The following is a 19787-nucleotide window of genomic DNA, read 5'->3' on the forward strand; positions in this document are numbered from 1 at the left end:
TCACAAAAAGTGAGATCAGATATAATATATTCTCATACTTAAGGTGCTAATTAGCCAATGAGCAACAGTTCACATTTCTGAACTTAATATCTGCAGATATTGTGAATTCTCTATGTTCTGCTAATTCTGTTGACAAAAGTCCTTTGTATGTATGTATGTATATATATATATATATGTATGTATATATGTATGTATGTGTATACAGGTAGATATATAAAATACACAACATTAATGTTAGAAGCTGCTCTTTTAATTTGTTTTACATGCAATGATATCATCTTACTGGCAGGGACTTATAAATATCAAATTTGGAAAAGTCAGAAGAGGCTGTTGAACAGCTTTATTATGAAAGAATTCTATACAGAAGGCAAACCTGTGACTTTTCATTCAGAAATTTACATAATCATAGCATTGCAAAATGATAAGAGTATAAACAGTAATGTCCTTGCCAGGCTGTTGATTATGTTTGTGAAATTTAAGTCCCTGAACAATGGCTGATGGCTCTGGTCTTGTGGAATAGAGATTTGACTCATTCTGCTTGTTCAGAGAGGATTATAAAGAAGAAGCACTGGGGGACGTGGCAAAGAGACAGATTTAGGTTTGATAGAAGGAAAAACTTCCTAACAATAGAGCTACCGAAAAGCAGAATGAGCCACTTGGGAAGGCAGTGGATGGCCCTTCATGCAAGATCTTCCAGGGAAGATGAGACAATTAATTGCTAGGCATTTTACAGAGACAATTCTTGTGCAGGCATTAGACAATGTGTTCTCTGAGATCCCTTCCAATTGTGAGATTCTGAGGTTCTATATTAATTCCCCATGATTGTTAAATGCCTCAGTCTTAGGTGAAGCTGGGGAAGTAGAAAATTTTATTGTAAGATGCTTGCACATCATAGACCATCAGGAACATGGCTTACTTCTGTTTCAGGTCGTACTTTTGGTCTACTTTGAGGTGGAAGCAAAGTCTCTCTGTACAAGAATCCAATATTCTCACAGTTGGGAAAGTCCCAATGTGCACCTAGTCCAGCCTGTGTCTGACCAATATTTACTGCTAGCCTGTGGATAGCTGAACTCTTATCACTTAATATGTTAGTGACCCCCTCCAGCTTCATGTCACTTACAAATTTGACAAGCATGCAATCTATCAATGAGAAGTAGTGTGGCACTGTGGATAGACAGTCAGTCTTAAAATCAGAAAGAGATTGGGTCAAGTCTTGCCATTGACACATATTAGTTCTGTGACCATAGACATATTATTCAACTTTCCAGTGTCCCCAGTAACTACTTATGATTCAATGATGTAAAGGAGTTGTTGATCTGCAAAAGTGAAGAGAGCTCCCAGACAAAGTCCCAGGAGAGACTTTGTCAAACATTTTGCTGAAATCTTAAGTATAGAATGTTTATAGCATTCTCCTGATCTAGCTATCAAGTTACACTGTCAAAAAGAAGAAATAATTTTAGTCTGGTATGGCCATTTCTTGCTAAAATCAGGCTTTCAATAATCAGTTTCCTTTTCTGAGTATCACACAAGCCATCAAATTCTGAACAATGTGTTCTAGAATTTCACCAGATCTAGAAGTTAAGCTCATTCATTTTTCTGTGGTTTACAGACTGCCCTCTCTTCTCTTTAAAAATAAAACTGAAACATCCTTCTCTGGATCTCTGATACTTTTCCCATTCTTCAACATCTTTCAGTGATCACTGACAGTGGCAAAAGCCAGTCCCTACCCTCAAGGAGTTCCCAATCTAATGATCCTCCACTTTTATCTCTGGGAAAAGTTATTTTTCAGGTTATCAGTAAACAGGTTAGAGACCAGCAAGCCTTCACACAATTGGAGGTTTTTTATTTTGTTTTGCTTTTGCTACAAAAACTAATCTAATCATACTCTCTACTTAAATTCACAGACATCTTCAAGAACTGGAAAGTAAAAAAATGAGAACTTATTAGACATAATCAGAGTTTATACCGCAATGGCACCTCCCTCACAGTAACCCTATAAGATAAATAATGTGGATCCAGAGATACTCCATTTTAAGAATCACTCTATTTTGTTCACACATGTATGTCTGTACCCTCCCATTAGTGCTTGCAGTACAAGTGACCCCAAATAGGATGTGCCATGGTATCCTGTTGTACAACCTATTCTAACAAACAGTCTAGCCTCCTGCATCCTGTTACGCAATAACTCCTAACCTTAAACCTGAGTAAAGCAGTTTTTGTACCAGATCAGCCTCAAGTTCCAGCAACAGCGATCTTAACCAATTAACGTTTGCCTCATCCCTTACCACTCCTTGAAATCAAGATAAACTTTGTGTACTGTTCATTTGGGGAGTCTTTGCCTCTTCAGGTGAGACTGCTGTGCTGGTGAACTCAATAAACCCTAATTGGTCCAAATTATGTTTCTTGTTTAATCTGTTGTTGCTCCCATTCCCCACATCAACAGTACTGACTGTTACTCCTTTTTATTTTTTTAACTAACCCTATGATTTCATCAGAGTAGGGGATTCCTTAGGAGTGTGAATTTCCCTCTACCAGTGCAGGACCAACACTAGGTCTGGAATTTAAGTCTCCGTCTTTAACTGTGAGGTTGGTTAGGTAGTTCACACAGGGTCACATAGCTGATGTGTCCGAGATTGGACTTAAATTTAGGTCTTCCTGACTCAGAGGCCAACTCTCTATCTACTATGCCATCTTGTCCCTACCTCCCCATTTTATGGTTGAGGAAACTGGTGTTCAAAGTCATCAGTGACTAGTATAAATGCTGGGAATCAAAGGTGCTAGGAACACAAATAGTCCCTGAACTCAAGAGATTACATCCTTGGAGGGGGAAGGGGAGATATAACCTATACAGAGATAAGCTAATTACAAGATAGTTCAAGGGTGTCAAGAGGACTAGCAAGGAGAGAAATCAAAGAAGGGTTCTGGGAATAGGTGGCACCTCCACTAAGACTTGAAAGAAGTGAAGATGCTGAAAGGCATCATATAGATGAGGAAATATATTCTATGCATTAAGGATGGCTTATATAAAGATAAGGAGTAAGGGTTGGTGGGGAGGTGGGGATGGAATATCCAGTTCAGTGAAGAGCAAGTAGATCTTTAAATGTTGGGGGATCAGGGAAGGCCTTACGTAGTTCAAAGCATTTGAGCAGAACTTGGAAGGAAACTAGGGATTTAGAGAAATGGAGGTGAGAAGGGAGTGCATTCAATGTATGGTGAAAAGCTTGTGCGAAGGTATGGTGATGGGACAGCAAAAAGGCCAATTTGGCTGGGAATGAAAAACTAAAAAGAGCCTCAGTCAATTCAATTGCTAATATATACTTCACTAAGGCAAGAAAGTAGATTCATGAATTTTAGATACTTTGACTTTTCTAAAAGTTAAAACATTCTTTAAGCCATTATTTGGAAGCAGGGCTAGATTTGTTTCATTTAACTTCAGAAGGCAAAACCAGGAGCAATGGGTAAAAATTGAAGGACAGATTTAGACTTGTTGTCCAAAAAAGCTTCCTAACAATTCAAACTATCCAAAAGTAGATGTTGCCTTGAGAGGTGGTCAATTCCCTATCACTGAGGAGTCTTCAAAAAAAGAGTAGATGATGACATCCTTAAGGTTGTAAAGAAGGGATTCCTGTTTAAGTAGGGTTTGGAATAGAAGGTCTCTAATGGTCCTTCCAACTTGGAAGTTCTGTGATCTTGTGATTGATATATATATGTGTATATACGTATATATGTCTGTGTATATATATATACATATATATATATGTCTGTGTATATATATATACATATATATATATGTATGTGTATATATATCTCAGTGGTTTGGGACTCAATCTATTTTCCAATAGGAGTAGCATTATAAAAGTTGGTTAGCTTTGTCAGGTAATCCCTAAAGTCATCCCTATAAAATACATAACATCCTTGAGATGTCCTCCATTAAAATCCATTGCTAATGTCTCTATGGCTTGGAGATGACCAAAGGCTATTCCAACATAGTACTGTAAACTTCAGGCAGCTAGGTTGCACAGTGGATAGAGAGATGGGCTTTAGAGTCAGGAAGACTTGAGTTAAAGTGAGTGAGACAGAGTTAAGTGACCTAAATGTCTGGCCTAAAACACTAGTTGTGTGACCCTAGGCAAGTCTCTTAACCTCTGCCTCAGTTTCCTCCACTGTAAAATGGAGAGCATAAAAGCACCTACCTCAAAGAGTTGTTATGATGGTCAAATGAAATAATAGGTTTAAGTGCATAGCACACTGTCTGGGACATAGGATGTGCTATGTAAATGCCTATTCCTTCCTTCTCTCCCTACCAAGCTGGAAAGGGCCAAGTTGTATATCTATCAACCAAGAACCAGCCTAGCTACATTTGCAGGCAAATCCCGGCAGGAAGGCAACAGTGATGAAGTTTCTGATTCCAGAAACTCTCCAAGGTCTTGAGGAATTGTGATCTACATAGACCATGGGAATGCCCAGAGTCTGACCATTATTGTATTGTAGATTATATGTTATGTATAATATATCAGATTATAGATTATGTTATTATTTTATAGATATATCATCTGAAATTATAGATCCTTGAAGTATTGTTGTCCAGTGCTAATGATATGTCAGTAACACTATGGTAGAGGTCTTAGCTAGAGAGTTCAGCTTGAATTAGTGCTACAAGAGAGAACACAGAATCTCACGTAAGACAACCTGCCACCCTGCCCACGGACCAGGATTCATGAAGGGAAGTCAGCAGTACTGAAAATTAATATGAATACCCATACAGCATTCCCCCACCCACCCACCCACCCACCCAACTCCACAGAGGGCTCTATTGCCCTTTTTATCATATGGTGAAAAGGGAATGGAAGAAAACTGCTCTCTAGGGGGGAGGAGGTCATTCCCACTCAACAGTGGTGTGAGCCAGCTACTCAAATGTATCCATAGTTTGGAAAAGCCCAACACAAAACAAGAATATTAAGCCATTTTCTCATCATTTTCTAAAAGATGAATATTACAGATTCACAAAACTTAAAGTGTTGTATTGTGTGTTCCTTTTTTTTTTAAGGTGAAAGAGTCAAGCAGCACTCAAGGAACATCTACTGCTATACGGACAAAATCCCAAGGAACCGTAAGTATTGACAGCCACAGGCAAGGTTTCTCTGAATTCATTCCACAGTGTTCCAAGGGCAAAGTCAAAATGTTAATGGCAGTTAAGCAGAAATGGTAGGGGGAGGGCAAGGAAGGGACATCTGTTGTTCTTAAATTTGAAATGGTCACAAACCAATATGATTTCTGGTACACGTGAAAATTTTTAGCTAATTCAACCTAGTTTTATTCTTCTATGGTGTTTTTATTTCTTCTTGAATCATAATTGACTACATTCAATCCCACAAACATTTAAGTGACTACCATGTGAAAGGTACTGTACTTGAAAGGTAACATATTCTAAGGGCCATTTGATATAAAACCCTTGTAGTTATTAGAAAAACAGGCCAAAGGATCCATTGGCATAGCATCATAGATTCAGAGCTAGAAGGGACTTCAAATATCAACTAGTCCAGTCCCTTCGCTTTACAGGTAAAGAAACAAAGATCAGAGAAGTGATTTGCCCAAAGTCACCCAGACAGTAAATAGAAGAGGTGGGATTTGAACCCAGGTCCTTAGACTCTAAATCCAATGCTTTTGCCACCATACCATAGTACCACTTGCCAATAAGTTAGAAGTATTATTTTCAAGTATTATTACAACAGATTATCATTGTTCTTCCATTGAGCTCCAACCTCACAGTTACATGGAAATGATTCTAGGTTCTCGAAAGCTATGCCGGTGAAATTCTTCCTTAGGGTCCTACCAGATTAGAAAAAAAAACTTCAAGTATAGATCTGGTATGTACATATGTCATATGAGGACCAGCCTAGATAAGTCTGTAGAAGCTCAGCAACCAAACCCTGACCACATTTGCTCAAGCTTCACTGGGAACTGCATCAGTGCGCACAATGCCCACACATAGAGCTTTAAAGGATTAGAGGTTGTAACTACCATATTCATCACAAATGAAAAGACCCTCCTGTTTAATGATGGAAAACTGCACAGAATGGTCCATTCAGCTACTGATCCTCAGATGTGTCAAGGCTTCATGCCTGAGCAATCAGAATATAAAAGAACTTAAAACTGGCAGCCCCCAAAAAACAATTACTTTATATAAGGTCTTCACCTCCACTGCTCCAAGAGACTGGAGTAACAGAGAAAAGATGGCGATGGGACACGAATTAATAGATGGCTTGCATGATACTATGAAAAAGAAGAGTGTTGGGTTTGGAGGCAGAGGACCTGCCACTTGCTACCTATTGGCCTCACCTATAAAAAGAGGGGGCTGGTCTAGATATTCTCTGAGGTTTCTTCCAGCTCAAAATCTATGATGCTTTGAGCCTAAGAAGGTCATTTTCCCAGGTCCTCAAAGCCAGGAACCCCAGCAACAGAGAACTGAGGTCAACCTTGTCATTAGATAATTCCAGTAACAAGCACAATGGTTTGTCATCAACCCTAAACACACTAGGAAACTGTTTCTATAGAATAGAGGCAGTACCACGAGCAGGATAAATACTTTGTGAGTTGTTGATCCAGTTGGTTGCATCTGAAACCGAGTGTGCATTTTTAGAAATTTTTTTTCTTACTTTCCCTACTGCCAAATATTCCTCGATAAACCTCCAAGACTTTGGCAGCTTCACACTTCTGATCAACTTCATAGGATAAATCTGCCAGACTTTAACCCTTTTACTTCACTACCAAACTGTTTCTATGAAACACTCCAAAGCATCTGTTACTCCAACACATAGAGTTGGCTTCTAATTTCTTTATGTTAGGGATTCCTAAGTTTTTCAGTGTCATGGACTCCTCTGGCTATCTGGTAAAGTCCATGGACCCATTCTCAGAATAATGGTTTTGGAAAGTATAAAACAAAATACATAAGGATTAGCAAGGAAATTAATTATATTGAAATACAGTAACAAAAAAATTTAAGTTTACAGACCCCAAGTTAAACCCCTGCATTATACAAATGGAGTAGGGCTGAGAAGACAAAAAAGACGCTAGCTCTGAGCCACACCCTGTATATCCATTCCAGGAATGATGAAAATTAAGTTAATTCAGACATTAAGCTAATTTAGCCTACTTTAGAAGACTGGTGTCAGAAATTACAGTGTAGTGTAGAAGAAAAGAAATCTCTGAATTGTGTAGTAAGAGGATATGGGTTCAGGTCCCACTATTGCTAGTTACTAGCCATGTTATCACAGGCAAGTTACCACCTCTCTGATCCTAGAGTGTCTCATTTGCAAAAAGCAGAAAATACTATGTATGCTACCTAGAAGCATAACTTTAAATCTAAGAGGGGGCTCAAAGGTCATGTATTCCAATCCCTACCCAATACTAGATCCTATCAACAACATCCCTTAGGAGTGGTCCAGGCTCCACATGAAGAGCTCACTACTCCTCTGAGGTAACCCATTCCATTTGTGGGCAACTCAACATACAATCCTATATTAATCCAAAATCTGTATCCCTATAACTTCCATGCTTTTGTCCTAGCCTGGTCCTCCAATGCTAAGGAGGAAAAATTTCACAGGCCTGTGAGAAAAGCATCCTGTGACCCCAAAAGCATTATATAAGTATTCACTATTATTACATGGGGGAACTCAGTCGTAGATTAATGCCATTTATTAGCAAAATGATGAATCCAGGTTAATGTAAACACAAAAACACAATATTTTTTGAATAAGTAAAGGATAAAGTAGGACAGGATGTAAGTTTTTGCCCACCAGTATTCCAACAATTCAGATGAGTCAGGATAAATCTTAGTTTTACAAACCTCAAATGAATTTGGGGCAGAATAATCAGTCCTGGACTTGGAAACAGAAGATTTGAGTCCAAGTCACAACTCAACAATGCACTAGTTATGCGGCAAAGTGGCAAAACACCTCATATGAGAGACTGATCAAAATGACCTCTTATACACGTTTTAGCTCTAACAGTTTGAATCTACAACCAGATGTGTAAAAGGAAAAAGGAAAGAAAAAAACGATGAGCAGCATTACTATTTGGAAACAATCTCATACTATTATAGCAAACCTAACACTATTACAGGACCTTACTCCCTAAACTAGAGGCAGCTAGGTGGCACAGTGCTAGTATTCTGGGCCTGTAATCAGGCAGAAATGAGTTCAAATCTGGCCTGAGACCCTGGGCAAGTCATTTAACCCTGTTTGCCTTAATTCAATAGAACAGGAAATGGTCCACCGTTCCAGTATCTTTGCCAAGGAAATCCCATGGAGAGCATTGGCATGCTATGAAATCATGAAGAGTCAGACATGATTGAAAAACAGCATACCCTAAACTACTGATACCTTATCCCCTTCTTCAAACCCCTTACCTAATATCTTCTTCCACCTAGAAGAAAACGCCATATACCTTAAGTTCTTCCCAGGATAGATCATAGAGAAGATTACATAGAGCTTTGTTGCTGTTGTTCAGACTTTTCAGTCCTGTCTGACTCTTTGTGACCCTATTTTGTTTTTTTTTTTAATCATTATTTATTTATTTAGTGTTTTTAGTTTTCAGCATTAATTTTCACAAGAGTTTGAATTACAAATTTTCTCCCCATTTCTACCCTCCCCCCACTCCAAGATGGCATATATTCTGATTGCCCCGTTCCCCAGTCAACCCTCCCTTCTGTCACCCCACTCCCCCCCATCACCTTTTCCCTTACTTTCTTGTAGGGCAAAATAGATTTTATGCCCCATTGCCTGTAGATCTTATTTCCTAGTTGCATGCAAAACCTTTTTTTTTGAACATCTGCTTTTAAAACTTTGAGTTCCAAATTCTCTCCCCTCTTCCCTCCTCACCCACCCTCCCTACGAAGGCAAGCAATTCAACATAGGCCACATGTGTATCATTATGCAAAACCCTTCCACAATACTCATGTTGTGAAAGACTAACTGTATTTTTCTCCTTCCTATCCTATCCCCCTTTATACAGTTTTCTCCCTTGACACTGTCCCTTTTCAAAACTGTTTGCTTTTGACTACCTCCTCCCCTTATCTGCCCTCCCTTCTATCATCCCCTCTTTTTTAATCACCTTCCTTCTTCTTTCCTGTGGGGTAAGATACCCAATTGAGTTTGTATGTTATTCCTTCCTCAGGTCAAATCCGATGAGAGCAAGATTCACTCATTCCCCCTCACCTGCCACCTCTTCCCTCCCAACAGAACTGCTATTTCTTGCCTCTTTTATGTGAGATAATTTACCCCATTCTATCTCTCCCTTTCTCCCTCTCAATATATTCCTCTCTCATCCCTTAATTTGATGTTTTTTTTAGATATCATCCCTTCATATTCAACTCCCCCTGAGCCCTCTGTGTGTGTATATATATGTGTATGTATGTATATATATATATATATATGTGTGTGTATGTGTATATATATATGTATGTATGTATGTATGTATGTATATATTCCCTTCAGCTACCCTAATACTGAGGTCTCATGAATTACACACATCATCTTTCCATGTAGGAATGTAAACAAAACAGTTCGACTTTAGTAAGTCCCTTGTGATTTCTTTTTCTTGTTTACCTTTTCATGCTTCTCTTGATTCTTGTGTTTGAAAGTCAAATTTTCTATTCATCTCTGGTCTTTTCACTGAGAAAGCTTGGAAGTCCTCTATTTTATTGAAAATCCATATTTTGCCTTGGAGTATGATACTCAGTTTTGCTGGGTAGGTGATTCTTGGTTTTAATCCTAGCTCCATTGACCTCCAGAATATCGTATTCCAAGCCCTTCAATCCCTTAATGTAGAAGCTGCTAGATCTTGTGTTATTCTGATTGTGTTTCCACAATACTCAAATTGTTTCTTTCTGGCTGCTTGCAGTATTTTCTCCTTCATCTGGGAGCTCTGAAATTTGGTGACAATATTCCTAGGAGTTTCCTTTTTGGGATCTATTTGAGGAGGCGATTGGTGGATTCTTTCAATTTCTATTTTGCCCTCTGGCTCTAGAATATCAGGGCAGTTCTCCTTGATGATTTCTTGAAAGATGATATCTAGGCTCTTTTTTTGATCATGGCTTTCAGGTAGTCCAACAATTTTTAAATTATCTCTCCTGGATCTGTTTTTCAGGTTAGTGGTTTTTCCAATGAGATATTTCACATCATCTTCCACTTTTTCATTCCTTTGGTTCTGTTTTATAATATCTTGATTTCTCATAAAGTCACTAGCTTCCACTTGCCCCAATCTAATTTTTAAGGTAGTATTTTCTTCAATGGTCTTTTGGACCTCCTTTTCCATTTGGCTAATTCTGCCTTTCAAGGCATTCTTCTCCTCACTGGCTTTTTGGAGATCTTTTGCCATTTGACTTAGTCTATTTTTTAAGGTGTTATTTTCTTCAGTATTTTGGGGGTCTCCTTTAGCAAGACATTGACTTGTTTTTCATTCTTTTCTTGCATCACTGTCATTTCTCTTCCCAATTTTTCCTCTACTTCTCTAACTTGCTTTTCCAAATCCTTTTTGAGCGCTTCCATGGCCTGAGACCAGTTCATGTTTTTCTTGGAGGCTTTTGTTGTAGGCTCTTTGACTTTGTTGACTTCTTCTGGCTGTATGTTTTGGTCTTCTTTGTCACCAAAGAAAGATTCCAAAGTCTGAGACTGAATCTGAGTCCATTTTGGCTGCCTGGCCATGTTCCCAGCCAACTACTTGACCCTTGAGTTTTTCGTCAGGGTATGACTGCTTGTAGAGTAGAGAGTACTTTGTGCCTAGCTTGAGGGGCTGTGCTGTTGTTTTCAGAGCTATTTCTACACAGCAAGCTCTGCTACACCAGCGCTCCTCCTCCCCCAAGAACTGCCAACCCTGACCATGACTCAGATCTTAAGCAGGCGCTGCACTCCTGCTCTGATCTGCCACTTAATTCCTCCCACCAGATAGGTCTGGAGCCGGAAGCAACTGCGGCTATAGTTCTGTCCTCAGAGCTGCCCCACCTCCCTGCCCCCAGGGTGGTGGCCGAACCTTGAACTCCTTTCACTCTGTCCTCACAGCTTTTCCCACTAACCTTCTCTGTTGTCTTTGGTGTTTGTGCATTGAGAAGTCTGGTAACTGCCACAGCTCAACCAGACTGGAAGCCGGGGAGAACGGGCCCTAGCACCCTGAATACTGAATACTAGGGCCCGTTCTCCCCGGCTTCCAGTCTGGTTGGCCCTGGTGCAGCCCATGCTGGGATCTGCTCTGCTCCGTTACCAGCTCCGTGTGTTGGAGCCTTCCCTGAGTCCATCCAGACTTTCCTGGACTGGAGCCCTGCTTCCCTCTGTTATTTCTTGGGTTCTGCAGCTCTAGAATTTGTTCAGAGCCATTTTTTATAGGTTTTTGGAGGGGAGCTCAAGCAAGCTCCCTGCTTTCCAGCCGCCATCTTGGCTCCACCCCTTATTTTGGGTTTTCTTGGCAAAGATACTAGAGTAGTTTGCTATTTCCTTCTTCAGCTCATTTTACAGATGAGGAAACTGAGGCAAATAAGGTTAGTGATCTACCCAGGGTCACCCTTTGAAGGGTAGGATCTGCCTTCAGGATAGAGACTGGTGAATAAGAGTTCTACCTCCCCACTTTTCATTTTGTTGGGGCAAAATGAGTTGTACAGGATAGACAAGCATGGATGCTTATCACAGGCCTTTTCACATCATCTTTCTACCCAAACCAACCCCCTTTCAAATGTCCCCATTTCTGCTGAGAGCACAACCATTCTTCCATTCTCACTCTCCTATACCCCATACAGCCAATCAGTTGTGAAATCTTGTCCTTTCTATCTGCACTCTGTCATCAGTCCCCTTCGCTTCACTCACACAGCCACCACCTTCATTCAATCCCTCAACATTTTTCTCCTAGACTATTTTAACAGCTTCCTCATTGGTTTCCCTGGCTCAAGTCCCTCCCCAATAAAATCCATCCTCCATACAGCTGCCAAAATGATGTTTCCAAAATGGCAAATCTAATCACATCACTTTGTCATTGTTGTTGTGTCGTTTTTCAGTCATGTTCTGCTCTTTTTGACCCCATTTTTGGTTTTCTTGGCAAAGATAACTGGAGTGATTTGCCATTTCCTTCGCCAGCTCATTTTACAGATGAGAGAACGGAAACAAACAGGGTTAAGTGACTTGCACACAGTTACACTAGTAAGAGTCTGAGCCTGGACCTGAACACAGGTCTTCCTGATTCTAGGTCCATCCAGCACTGTACCACCTAGCTCCCTTGTCACATCACTACCCTGTTCAATATATTCCAATGCCTCCCTATTACCTCTAGAATCAAATATTGTTTCATCAGCATGTTATCTTTTTCAAATTTCTATTTGGGAGTTTTATAATGTACATAATGATTAATACAGTAGTCTGTATATATAATTCATAACTCAATATACATATATTGGGGCTGTGTTCAAAAATGGTTTACTGATAAGGTTACACAATCAAAAAAGCTTGGAGATCTTTGTTTTAGGAAATCATTTACATATGAAAAGGACTTCTCTTTGAATTAATAGGACTTTAGCTCTACAAAGGCCAAAAGGCAACTTCTGGTCTAACCCCTTTGTTTAACAGATGAGGAGAAAGAATCCTGGAGAGACCAAGTGACTTTACTTAAAGTCACATAGTAAATCAGTGGCGAAGCCAGGACTAGTATGGTCTTTAATATCATTTCTGTGCTCGTGTCTCTACAAGCTGCCGGTACCACTCTGGAAAAAAAAGAGACAATTTGATCATTCTCAAAAAGATTTCTGGGGACACTGAGGGAAAATTCTCTTTAAAGAGCACATCTTCTTTAAAAGAAACAGAACTGGCCCCCCTCCAAAGCTAAGAAGAACATTTTCTATAGTTAATTTCTTGAATAACAAACTGTAGCATAATCTGCTCCCTTTGAAAAGTTTAAAACAAAACAAAACTGGTGCAACAGATGAAATAGGAAAGCACCGCTCTTGAAGAGTCTGACTTTTTGCTTTGTGGCTTGACTTGTAGCCATCACCTTCTAGGACATACCAGAGTGTATTTAAGTGCATACTACAAGAATTGCTAGAGCGAGAAGAAAAGGCATCCCTTGATATTGATGTGTCCCCCTCTGCTCGGCTAAGACAAGATACCCGGAGGAAACTGGCCTACATGTAAGTGGATGAGGACATTTCACGTTATCAGTCAAAGTGTCAGGCCAGGCCATAAGCTAAAGATGAATGGCTGGGGATGGCTTAGTAAAGTCTGGAAGACCAGGCAGGCAGCCACCCTGAGTCACGCCCTGGGAAGTCTGTCTGCCTGAGCTCACCTGTAAGTAGTGAAGCCAAGTGAAGGCACGTGTCAGAACCAGGTGGGTTGGGAAGAAAAAGACAAGCACACTATTCAGGATCAAGGAGTGAGCATAACCCAGAAGTCAGACAGAAAATAAGGTTTTTGAAGGAACAGAACAGAAATCAAGACCCCCAAAGAACAGGATTAAGTTACAAGGTAGGGGTCCAGACAAGGAATTAACAAGGGTCAGAAATCCAGACAAAGAGTGAGCAACAATGGATCAGAAACCCAGGAAAGTGACTGGCAATGGCAAAGGCCAGGAGGGGTGGAGGGAAATGGGGAGGTGTCAGGTGTTCAACTACCACTTGTCAACCTGCTTACACACAAACTTTAAAAAAACCATTTTAATTCATTATTTATTTATTTTGAATAATCTTTTTGAATTTTGATGTCCAAATTCTCTCCTTCTTTCTCTACCCCTACTCCACCCAATGAGAAAGCAAGCAATGTATCAATGATACATGTGAAATCATGCAAACAGATTTCCATACTAGCCAAATTTAAAAAGAAAAAAGAAAAAGAAAGAAAATGAGAAAATTATACTTCAATTTGTACTCAGAATTCATCTATTCTCTCTCTGGAAGTATATAGCATTTTTTCATCATCTTCACTTTGCATCAGTTCACACAGGTCTTCCTATGTTTTTCTGAAACCACCTCCCTCATCATTTCTTATAGCACAACGTACTCTATCACAATCACATGCCACAATTTGTTCAGCCATTCCCCAATTGCTAAGCATCCCCTGGATTTCTAATTCTTTGCCACCACAAAAAGAGCTGCTAGAAATGTTTTTGTACATATGTGTCCTTTTCCTTTTTCTCTGATTTTTGGGATACAGATCTAGTAATGATATTGCTTGGGCAAAGGGTATGTACAGTTTTATAGCCTTTTGGGCATAGTTCCAAATTGCTGTCCAGAATGTTTAGAGCAGTTCACAAATCCACCAATAGTTCATTAGTGTACCTATGTACCTATTTTCTCTCATCCCCTCCAGCATTTGTCATTTTTGATAAGTGTAAAGTGGTGCCTCAGAGGTGTCTTAATTTGTATTTCTCTTCTCATAGTGATTTAGAGAGTTTTTTTATATGACTATAGACAGCTTTGTTTCTTCTGAAAACTTCCTATTTATGTTTTTTGACCATTTATCAGTTGAAGAACGGGTCTTATTTTTACAAATTTGACTCAGTTTTATGTATGTATGTATGTATGTATGTATATATATATACACACACACACATATATACATACATATATATACATGTATGTATATATATATGTATATGTATGTATATGAGAAATTAGGCCTGTATCAGAGAAACTTTCTGTAAAATAGTTTTTTATATTCATTGTCCATAGTACATTTTAGCAAAATGTAGATTCCCTGATTATCTCTTTTAGTTAGGTCTATTTTTGCTTTTGCTTTGTCTGAGATCGTGATTGCTACCCCTGCCTTTTTTACTTCAGCTGAAGCATATTAAATTCTGCTCCAGCCCTTTATTTTAACTGTGTTTGTCTTTCTATTTCATTGTGTCTCTTGGATTCTGGTTTTTAATCCATTATGCTATGCATTTCTGGTTTATGGGTGAGCTCTTCCCATTCACATTCACAGTTATGATTACTGTGTATTTCCCTCCATCTTATTATTTTCTGTTTCTTCCTCTCTCTTTTTCTGTCTGTCCCTGTCTGTCTCTCTGTCCCTCTCTGTCTCTTTCTGTCTCTCTGTCTCTCTCTCTGTCTCTGTCTCTCTGTCTCTCTCTCTCTTTCTCTCTCTCTCACTATCTATTGGATAAGTTATATTTATATACACAACTGAGTATATATATATATACACATATATATATATGTGTATATATATATATATGTTCTTTCCTCTTTTAATCAATTCTGAGAGTAAAGTTCAAGCATTGTCCACTACCTCGCTCCCATTTTCCCCTCTATTGTAAAAGCTCTTCCTTGAATGCCTCTTTTATGTAAGAAAATTTTCCCCATTCTACCTCTCCTTTCCCCCTTCTCCCAGTGCATCCCTCTTTCTCACCCCTTCTTGGAGGGGTGGGGGAGAGAGAGAGAAATCATTCCAACTTAATCAACTCACACTCATGCTCTCTATGTAAACTCCTGGTAACTGCCCTAGTAATGATAAAGTTATTAGGTGTTACATGTATCTTCTTTCCCTATAGGAATGTAAACACTTTAACTTTATTGAGTTCCTTATGATTACTCTTTCATGCTTCCCTTTTTATGACTCTGTTGAGTCTTCTGTTTGAATGTCAAGTTTTCTGTTCAGCTCTGGTCTTTTTATCAGGAGTTTGAAAGTCCATTAAATACTCATTTTTAATCCTGAAGGATTATACTGAGTTTTACTGGGTAGGTTATCCTTGGTTGTAATTTTAGCTCATTTGCCTTCCAGAATATCATATTCTAAACCCTCTGCTCCTTTAACACAGAAGCTGCTAAATATTTTGTGATTTTGACTATGGATCCAGGTGTTTGAATTGTTTCTTTCTAGCTGCTTGAGGTATTTTCTCTTTGTCGTGGGAGCTCTGGAATTCAGATATAATATTCCTCAGAGTTTTCATTTTGGGATCTCTTTTGGAAAGTGATTGGTGAATTCTTTCAATTTCTATTTTACCTTATGGATCTAAGATATCAAGACGATTTTCCTTTATAATTTAATAAAATATGACGTCTAGGTTCTTTCTTTGATCATGACTTTTAGGTAGCTCAATAATTCTTAAATTACCTCTCCTTGATCTATTATCCAGGTGAGTTGTTTTTTTGTAATGAGATATTTCATAATTTCTATTTTTTTATTCTTTTGACTTTATTTTATTGTTGATCAACGTCTCATTGAGTCACAGGCTTCCACTTGCCCAACTCTAATTTTTAAGGAATTATTTTCTTTAGTGAGATTTTCTTACTCTTTTTATTTGGCCAACTCTGCATTTTAAGGAGTTCTTTTCTTCAGTGAATTTTTTGTACTCCTTTTTCCATTTGGCCCATTCTGCTTTTTAAGGAGTGCTTCAGTGGATTTTTGTGCCTCTTTTACCACTTGGCCAATTCTTTTCTTTAAAGTATTATTTTCTTCCACTTTTTGTGCCTTTTATACCAAGCGATCAATTCTCTTTTTATAACTTTCTTTCATCATTCTCATTTCTTTTCCCAATTTTTCTTCTATTACTCTTCTCTCTTTCTTTAACTCCTCCAGGAATTCTTGTTGGGTTTGAGTCCAATTAGTATTATTGTTTGAGGCTTTTTTTGGTAGCTGTTTTCACACTGTTGTCTTCTTATGAATCTATGTCTTAATCTTCCCTGCCACCGTAGGTAGCCTTTTTATATATTTTATAATAATCTTTTTATTTTCCACTCATTTTTCTAGCCTATTTTTTTTACTTTGAACTTTATTTTAAAGCTGAGCTCTGTTCACCTGGTGGTAAGGAGGCACTATCCCAAGCTTCAGGCTTTTTCGTGCTCCTTGTTTCAGAGCTAGTTCTGTGGGTCTACATGTTTTGGTGCTTCCAAGGTGATGTGATCCTGGGGTTTTCCTGGTCTGCACTGTGTTCTTTAACCAGGAAGGGCCTTCGGTCCCCTGTAGCCACAAGTGCTAGTGCTCCTAGCACTCTGAGTACTATGACCAGGGCCCCTGCTCCCCTGTGACAGATCGTCAATGGTCCTCTCCTCCCTGTAACTGTGACCAGAACTGTGTATGGGCAGTCAAATTGCCAATCAACATCAGCTGTCCCCAGTGCCAGCAAAGAGTTCCCTGTAATCTCTTTCCTACCAGTTGTCTGACCTCCTGACTATCTCTGGGCTGAGAGTTCCTGAAGCTGCTGCTGCTGCAGCAGCCGCCGTTGCCACTGCTGCAGGATGTGGGTTCCAGGAAGGCCTCCACCCCCTGCCACAGACTTCTCCTGCCAACCTCTTAAGTTTCCTTAGGCTAGAAAAATATCTCACTCTGACCTTTTGATGTCTCTACCTCTCCAAAAATTTGTTATGAGGTGTTATTTTAAAGTTTTGGTTGGGGGGAATATTGGAAGAGTTCACTAGGTGGCTGCCTCTAATCTGCCATCTTGGCTTCACGCTGCACAGAAACTTCTGAAAGCCTCCTGCTTAGTGTGGCTTATCCAGAAGAACTTACTTACCGTCATTTGTAACTAAAAGAATTTCACTCTGCACTCTGTTGCAGATTCCTTATCAAATTACCAGATAAGCCTAATGCTAGCACTGATTCATAGAGAATCCCACGATTTACGTAGTACCATCAAAGAAATGCCCATAATACAGATCTCTGTTCTATATTGTCTGTCTTTTAACCACTTGAAATTGAACAGTTAAATTATAACATTACAGATTTAGAGCTGGAAGGGACCTTAGAGGCCATTGACTCCTGCCCCTTTCATTTTGTAGTTGAGGAAACTTAAGCAGACAGAGATTAAGCAATTTGCCTAGAGTTATACAGCTAGTAAATAGCTAAGGAATGATTTGAACTCAGGTATTCCTGACTCAAGGTCCATCAATCTATCCACTATGCCACCAGGCTATATGGACTCAATATTGAGTCAGACAGCAAAGGCTGAATCTTGAGTACGTTCAAAATCATATAATCTACAATGTAGATTTCCTTATATTCGATAAGGTCCCAACTTCAGCTTTATTGCTGTTGTTCCTTCTTCGCACAGCATTTCAGATCCTGAGATGGTAGCATCCAAATGTAGTAGTAACATTATTATATCACCGGTATGATAAGAGAGCATTCTAGAAATGCCACCTTCTCTATTCCGTTTTATATTTATATCTTGTCTTTTTGGTGTCATCAGCAAATGTTCTCAGGATGACATGGCTTAGTTAAACTGATAGACTCAGTTAAACTCTCTGAAGTCCTATTTTTTTTTCTTTTGAGGAGTTAGTCAACATGCATTAAGGGTCTACTCTTCACCAAGCACTGTGCCAAGCACTGGAGAGGATCCCATGCCTTATCCTGCCCCTCCTGCCTTCCCCCCAGCAGCATTATACTTCACTCTGGACCCTGCCTTACCCTTCATAACCTCAGGTGAAATCTCCCCAGTCCAGGCGCATTCTCATGCCCTCAAATTTCTAAGTGCTCCAGTTCACTCAGTTTCTTCCATTCATGCAACAAACATTGACTGAGCATTTGCTCTGTATAGCACGTTGGTCTAAGGACTGATGGAAAGGGTCGGGGGAAGGGCAGAACAAAGTTTAGATAAAACAAAGATACTTGACTTCCAAAACTCCCTCAGTTCTCCAAGTATAATGGAATCTGAATCTCACTTCTTGAGAGGCACCTCAGACTTTATGAATCCAAGTTTTGACCCTATTTCTACTCTAATGCTTTTCATCTCTGACCTTTCAGTTGTATGACATAGCACAGTTACTAACTTTGTCTCATAAATAGAAATTCTTACTCACCCAGGAATTTTCCAGTTGTCGCATTCTTTAATTTCACCAAACCAGGAAGTTTTCATCCACCCCCTACAGTTGTCATATAGACCAGCCCACAACAGGTCCCAAACTCTGATTAGGCTAAGGACCTTCATGAATCAATCAATCATGGAAATCTTCTCTCTTTCACATGGCCTCCTGAGGAAACCTAATTTACTCTCATGGCTTTAATTATCACATCTATGTGGGTGACTCCTAAAACTTCACTAATCCTCCCAGAGCTCTAGTCTCTTATTTCCAGCTGAATTCCTCTAAACGTCCTCCATTTTATCAAAGACATTCTGAAAATATGGGACCCAGAACTGAGCACAATACTCTAGATGTATCTGACCAGGACAGAGTGCATTGGACTATCATTTGTCTCCCTAGTCCTAGATACTATATCTCCCCAAAGGGCCTAAAATTACATTAAATTTCTTGGCTACCATATCACACTCCTGGCTCACAATGAGCTTGCAGTCTCTTAAAGTGTAGACCTCAACATTTTTTTTGGAGGGAGAGGGCAGGGCAATTGGGGTTAAGTGACCTGCCCAAGGTCACACAGCTAGTAAGTGTGTCAAGTGTCTGAGGCTGGATTTGAACTCAGGTCATCCTGACTCAGGGCCAGTGCTCTACTCACTGTGCCACCTAGATGCCCCAACCTCAACATTTTTTAAAATTGAATTTTTTTTAAAAAGATTTTGTTGAATCAAGTTAGCTTTCAGCTTTGTATCATCCACAAACTTGATAAGAATGGCTTCTATTCCTATACCTAAGACATTTATAAAAATGTTAAAACTGTACATATCTTTGGGGTGCTTTGCTAAAGCTCTTACAAGTTTTCATTGAACTCTTAATGATGATTCTTTGGGTTCAACTAAATCCGAATTCAACAAATGGTACTAAGATCTCACCCCAATCTCACCATCTTGTGTATTATAATAGCATGATTTCAAATGTTTTATGAAAATCTAGGTAAACCATGATAGCAAAGAGCTAAGAACAAAAT

The 19787-nt window shown here is 39.3% G+C and overlaps 1 protein-coding gene across 1 annotated transcript in view; it reads left to right on the top strand.

Annotated features, from left to right (window-relative positions):
* The window catches only part of ERICH6B (glutamate rich 6B), an 83836-nt gene that overhangs the window by 39511 nt on the left and 24538 nt on the right, over positions 1 to 19787 (top strand). Inside the window, exons 6-7 of the mRNA XM_036754051.1 lie at positions 5048 to 5110; positions 13020 to 13162. Of these exons, the coding sequence (XP_036609946.1) occupies positions 5048 to 5110; positions 13020 to 13162 (206 nt within the window). The remainder of the gene's footprint in view (positions 1 to 5047; positions 5111 to 13019; positions 13163 to 19787) is intronic.

Source organism: Trichosurus vulpecula, chromosome 4, assembly GCF_011100635.1.
Source record: "Trichosurus vulpecula isolate mTriVul1 chromosome 4, mTriVul1.pri, whole genome shotgun sequence".
Taxonomy (NCBI): Eukaryota; Metazoa; Chordata; class Mammalia; order Diprotodontia; family Phalangeridae; genus Trichosurus; species Trichosurus vulpecula.